General features: G+C 39.6%; 1 protein-coding gene across 1 annotated transcript in view; it reads right to left on the reverse strand.

The window, feature by feature from the left end:
- Positions 1-164: 164 nt before the first annotated feature.
- Positions 165-586, reverse strand: part of LOC103516056 — an 11198-nt gene continuing 10776 nt past the window's right edge. The window contains exon 4 of the mRNA XM_026828570.1: positions 165-348. Coding sequence (XP_026684371.1) covers positions 275-348 — 74 coding nt within the window. The 3' untranslated portion in view covers positions 165-274. The remainder of the gene's footprint in view (positions 349-586) is intronic.

Consider the following 586-nt stretch of genomic DNA (forward strand, 5'->3'; position numbering starts at 1 on the left):
TTAGGTGCTGGGTCAACACGAGAACACCAGAAAGTAACCCGTTGAAATATTTGCAATCGAAAAATGAGTACAAATTATTGATTACCTAAGAGGATACCAACCACGCACAGCGTTGCTTAACTTCAGTGTTCCAGGAACTGTCAAATTCAACGTATTGTCTAATTGATCAATTTTATCGGATCCAGACGTATTGAACGTGCAATAGCCGCTGGTAAAAAGGTATCTGGGCAGATTAGGCATAGGAGTTGACTGTATGTCGAGATGTTTAGCTTGGTCACATATCGTCAGGATCTTCAGGTATATTATGAGCGGGACTAGAGATCACCATTGAGCTCCACAAATCAAATACTGAAATCAAAAAACATTCAATTAATCAATATTCAATACAAAAGATCGACAAAATAATAATGATCGCGACAGCTTGGAAGGTAGCGCGTCTGCCTTGTACGCGCTAGACAGACCGCGGGTTCGATTCCCGCCTGGGGCGGATTTTATGCCAAACAAACAAGGTTCGTTCTCGAAACGGCTGGCTTTTTTTTAGCATGACCACAAAATTTGAAAAAAAAAAAAAAAAAAAAAAAAAAAA

The sequence above is a fragment of the Diaphorina citri genome, unplaced genomic scaffold, assembly GCF_000475195.1.
Source record: "Diaphorina citri unplaced genomic scaffold, Diaci psyllid genome assembly version 1.1 scaffold1474, whole genome shotgun sequence".
Classification (NCBI taxonomy): Eukaryota; Metazoa; Arthropoda; class Insecta; order Hemiptera; family Psyllidae; genus Diaphorina; species Diaphorina citri.